The 5,352-nt window shown below is 30.1% G+C and overlaps 1 protein-coding gene across 1 annotated transcript; it reads left to right on the top strand.

The window, feature by feature from the left end:
* Positions 1 to 518: 518 nt before the first annotated feature.
* LOC132723556 (perlucin-like protein) lies at positions 519 to 4,735 on the top strand. Its single transcript, XM_060708292.1, has 5 exons — positions 519 to 606; positions 1,517 to 1,614; positions 2,332 to 2,428; positions 3,304 to 3,529; positions 4,629 to 4,735. Exons 1-5 carry the CDS (start codon positions 558 to 560, stop codon positions 4,657 to 4,659), a joined length of 501 nt encoding a protein of 166 aa, XP_060564275.1. The 5' UTR covers positions 519 to 557; the 3' UTR covers positions 4,660 to 4,735.
* The last annotated feature ends 617 nt before the right edge of the window (positions 4,736 to 5,352 follow it).

Genomic DNA, 5,352 nt, shown 5'->3' with positions numbered 1-5,352 from the left:
ACTACCAAATTTATTTCATTAAAGCATTTTGGATGTTAACTGTGTTCTTTTTTAAAACTTTAAACACTTGGTTTTTGGCAGCAGATGTATAAATTTTATACAGTTTAATCAAATCTGAATAATTATATGGTGCTCTCTCGGTCTAACTGGATTTGAATTGGTCTGATAATTTGATCATAAATTTGCATGCTTTCACTTTACTATACTTAAGGAATTAAATCAACCGAATCTTCTGATAAAATTATAAAAAAATGTTATCTTGTTAGTAAAATTACTTTATTTCCTTTCATTCATACAATCCAAAGATGTATTTGTATCATTACTTTGCTACTAAATAATGTAAACTTTGATAATTATAAGATGTTTAATTTTATTTGAATGTATGTATTTTGTCGGAGTGAAATATGCTATGTTTTTTATTTTTATTTTTTTATTTTTGTACAGTTGAGGAATGAGGACAGAATAACGTAATATTAATTTAAGGTCATTATCTATCTGTAAAACAATACGAACCAATCCTTATCTAACTGTGCCAATGTTTTTGTCTGTACACAGAAATGGCGAATAACGGAGTTTTATTATACTTACTTATAGCTATAGCTTTAGGTAAAATTGTTTATAAGATTTACGAATATTGTATACTTAAAACATTTCTATGAAACTTGATTGGAGCAATAAAGTGTAGAATACATTATTTTTGAAGTTCTTTTGATACCAATGCGAAATGAATTTAAGAACTTTCAAGGTTATCTAGAAACCACGTCATGGTGATTGTTCCGTTAAATTTCACGTTGTTACCTGAATACATTGTGATCTTATGAAATCATAATCATAAAATATAGTTCAGTGAATATGGAATATATAGAGTGTAAGTTCAATACTGAATTTATTGAAAAAGTTCTAGCGAACATAAAACTATTTTATTCAACAAGTTCAATTATTTCAGGAATGAACCTTCACGAATATAATGTTCCTGTATTTATCACATACCCAAAATAAAGTTTGTTTAAAGTGAAAAAGAATCATTTTTCAATGGCGCACCTATAGTGTAACGTTATCATTTAGCGCGTTTGTATAACGCAAGTGACGTCACGCCAAATTATATGCACGGGCGTGCAACACCATTTTGACGGACTTCAAAAACGACACGGGTATGTGATAAATCTCACAAAAAGACGCACGCAGAACAATGTTGAAAATAATGAAAATATTGATAAATACTGATGTCGTATTGTAAGATATGTTTAAACAAAGGCAACTTATTTTTTAATCGTTATTTGTTCGTATTCCATAAGTATATTGTTTTTTATATATATTAAAACTAGTCTGTAGTAATACAAATAATAGGACAAAGAATGCGCAGTTTCTTCATATCTATATGACATTTCCATGACGTCATGAAAATCTATATTCCGTTTCAAAATTCTATATTTCACTGGGTTATATAAGAGTTATATCTAATCGATATAGTTTAGTATCTCACCAAAAAGCATACAACAATATCTATCTACTATAGGCCAGGTTTATTCAGACTGTCCGAAAGGTTGGATACATCACGACGAATCCTGCTATCTCTTTAATCCTAAAGACAAATATAACTGGATTGAATCTCAGGTGTGTATATCCTAAAGACAAATATAACAGGATCGAATCTCAGATGTGTATATCCTAAAGACAAATATGACTGGATTGAATCTCAGGTGTGTATATCCTAAAGACAAATATAACTGAATTGAATCTCAGGTGTGTATATCCTAAAGACAAATATGACTGGATTGAATCTCAGGTGTGTATATCCTAAAGACAAATATAACTGAATTGAATCTCAGGTGTGTATATCCTAAAGACAAATACAACTGAATTGAATCTCAGGTGTGTATATCCTAAAGACAAATATAACTGGATTGAATCTCAGGTGAGTATATCCTAAAGACAAATATAACTGTGTGTATATACTATACTTTTTAAAAATACTTTGAGTTATCAAGGGTTTGTATATAAAATATTAATAATTATTCCAGTAGTGTATATAATATACTTAGTTATTAACAAACATGTTTATGAAAGACAATCACAATGCAACCAATGTGCTTCCAATCTTATCAATTTAGCCTCGTAATAAATATCTTGCAATGTTCCCTAAATTGATATATACGTAAAAACAGTCTACAGATTTGACAAAATCTCTCAAATCGATTATCTTTTAAATGTATAAATTTCAAAGTTAAAAGTTGACTAGAACATTTTACTGTTTGAAAGATGTGGTATTTTTCGAAGGTGCATATCAAGTTTGACTTAAGGTATGAAATAGTTTACCCTCTTTTCTTACAGTTGTTATGTGCCGGACATCAAGCATATCTAGTCCATGTAGAGGACAATGCTGAAAATATTTTCGTTAAAGGATTAATTTCGCAAGGACTAGGCGGCGGTAAGCTCATAAATTAATTCAGTGTCAAACTTACCTACCGTATCATGGAACGAAATATTTAAAGAATAGTGCAACAGATTTTGATTACGTCGGTGTTAGAGCTTGCTTTGACTTCTCCCATACATAGATAGCTCAATCGAACCAAGCCCGGTCTTTCTCCCATTCATAGATAGGCTCAATCGAACTAAGCCCGCGATTACAAACAATGATTTTTATTACAGAAGAACAGGACTGGTGCAGTTAAACAAGTATATGTCACGTTTTATATAAATATCTAATTATTTGTCTTTTGAAATTTAAATAACAAAAAAGACATTTTCTGTAATACGGCAAACGCGTACACTCTTATTTTAAGTCGAAAATGATATTGATTAAAGAAAAATAGTTCTGACCATGTTCAGTATGATAAATTATGTTTCGAGGTAACAATATGTCCATCGAAAACAATATTTCCCTTAAATACAATATTTCCCTCGAATACAATATTTCCCTTGAATACAATATTTCCCTAGAAAACAATATTTCCCTTAATACAATATTTCCCCTTGAATACAACATATTTTCCCTGGAATACAACATTTCCATTGAATACAACATTTCCCTTCATTACAATATTTCCCTTGAATACAATATTTCCCTAGAAATCAATATTTCCCTTAAATACAATATTTCCCTCGGAAACAATATTTCCTTTAATACAAAATTTCCCTTAATTAAATACAATGTTTCCTTCGGAAACTATATTTCCATCGAAAACAATATTTCCCTTTTAAATACAACATTTCCATCCAGTATCATTTTACTTAATGATTTTTACTTTGATGGAAATACAACAACGTCTCCAACTCTTTTAAACAATATTATTATAATGACAGTGTCTGGGGCCAGTGTCTGGATGGGCGCGTCAGATGACGTGGTGGAAGGTCAGTTTCTGTGGTACGGTACAGACGAACCTGTCACATTCACCGACTGGGGACCAGGTGAACCGAACAGTATCCCCTTACATCTCGACGAGGACTGTCTCACGTACTGGGGCGACTGGAACTGGAAATGGGCGGACTACGATTGTCATCAACAATGTAATTATGTCTGCGAAAAACCGTAAGTTTGATTAATGTATTATTTTTATTTAAATTACAGTTTTCCGTAATTAGATATAATCTCAATAATTTTGACAGAGTAGCTGTGTGACGTCTAGGGTCCATAACCACATCATAATTTGTGATCACGAAAAAACATGCTAACATTTCTTATTATATGACGAATATGTGAATATTAAGGTATTTGCTATCGTGCATTTATTTGTTAATTTAGTTTCCCACAGCAGAGCTTGCAGTGCCTTAAGCTTCTTACTTGCGTTTGGAGTTGAAGAAAAAAAAAAACATTTGTTAACACGTTTGTAAATGGACCGACGTGCATTTAACGCATTCACCAACACTCATATTATTTTCAAAGCTGCTTGTTTTGTAGAATACATGAAATTTTAGCGAAATGCCTAAAAATGGAGGACATAAAAACTATTTAGTTTTTCATTGATTTATTTTTCAAACACTGACATAAACGAACCATTTAAATACATGTATTGTAAAACGACTACATTAACATTATTAATTGCACATGACGAGAACAATGAAAATAGACATAAGTTATATTTTATTTTTTCAAGAAATTGTAAAAAATGATTAACAAAGTAATATCAAAAATAGTTCGCTAACTACAATATTGATAATTGTAAAAAATGAGTATAAGAAGTTCGGACTACTTAATTTGCGCCAACTTACATATCAATGCCCCAAATACAGATGTCATCAATTTGCACCAACAAGAAATTCAGTTCGATATTTATTCAGTTCGCTTTTCATTCATTTTGCTTTTCATTCAATATGCTATTAATTCAGTTCGCATTTAATTCAGTTTGCTATTTATTCAGTTCGCTTTTTCATCCAGTTCGCTATAAATTCATTTCGCTATTAATTCAGTTAGCTAATAATTTAGTTCACTATTCATCAAGTTAGCTTTTCATTCCGTTCACTATTTAGTCAGTTCGGTATTAATTCAGTTAGGAATTCATTCAGTTCGTCATTTATTCAGTTAATGTTTTGAGCTTCACTCTAAAAATAATTAATGGTTTAGTCCATAATGAAGTACATTTAAGATATCTAGCCTGTAATGGTTAAACTTTCAAATATCTTTATTTCAGAATGGATGATGGCAATGTGATAGTAGGATAGATGGAATAATATATGAAACTATTTGTGTTTGTGTTATAACCACTGAATGATGAAAATAAAACCTTCAATTATCATATTGACTTTTGTTTCTAAAATATACCATATTTACTTTTTTTGACCTTGTTGTCAATGGTTTATTATATACTTAATGAAATATTGAGAAATTGTGATGAATTAAAATGCGTAGTTTTCATTTTTCGTATTTTCACTATAAAAATATATGTTTCACTGCAGTGAAACATATATTCAGTATTTTCACGGGTGTCTTGCCGGACTGCTTTCTCTTAAATATAGCCAATACACAAAAGGGGAAGTCTTTCAAATTGTAACATAAAAAAAGAGGAAATGTATATATTAAACAAAAAATGCAAGTATTTTTTTCTATAAATACAGGATTTATTTTCATCTTGTGGTATACAAATTATCATATTTCCCTTGTGGCTATCGCCACTCATGAAATATATATTTTCATCTTGAATTTATAGAAACAACTTAAATATCCTCTTTGTATATTTTTTTCTCTTTTTTTGTGCGTTATTTCTGGGTAATCTTTAATTGTCTGAATCTTCTTCTAATGTTACTAATGAGAGAACATATTCGAATTATACGTCACCAGTCTAACCAAGTTCTTTCATTTAGTAAAAAGGAAATAACATAAGAAATTAGCAAAATAAAGTGAATTGTGAGTTCTAT

Source organism: Ruditapes philippinarum, unplaced genomic scaffold (genome assembly GCF_026571515.1).
Source record: "Ruditapes philippinarum isolate M1 unplaced genomic scaffold, ASM2657151v2 ctg4643_1_1_1_1, whole genome shotgun sequence".
Classification (NCBI taxonomy): domain Eukaryota; kingdom Metazoa; phylum Mollusca; class Bivalvia; order Venerida; family Veneridae; genus Ruditapes; species Ruditapes philippinarum.
Note: the sequence above shows the minus strand (reverse complement) of the source record. Positions and strands in the feature narration are given on the sequence as shown.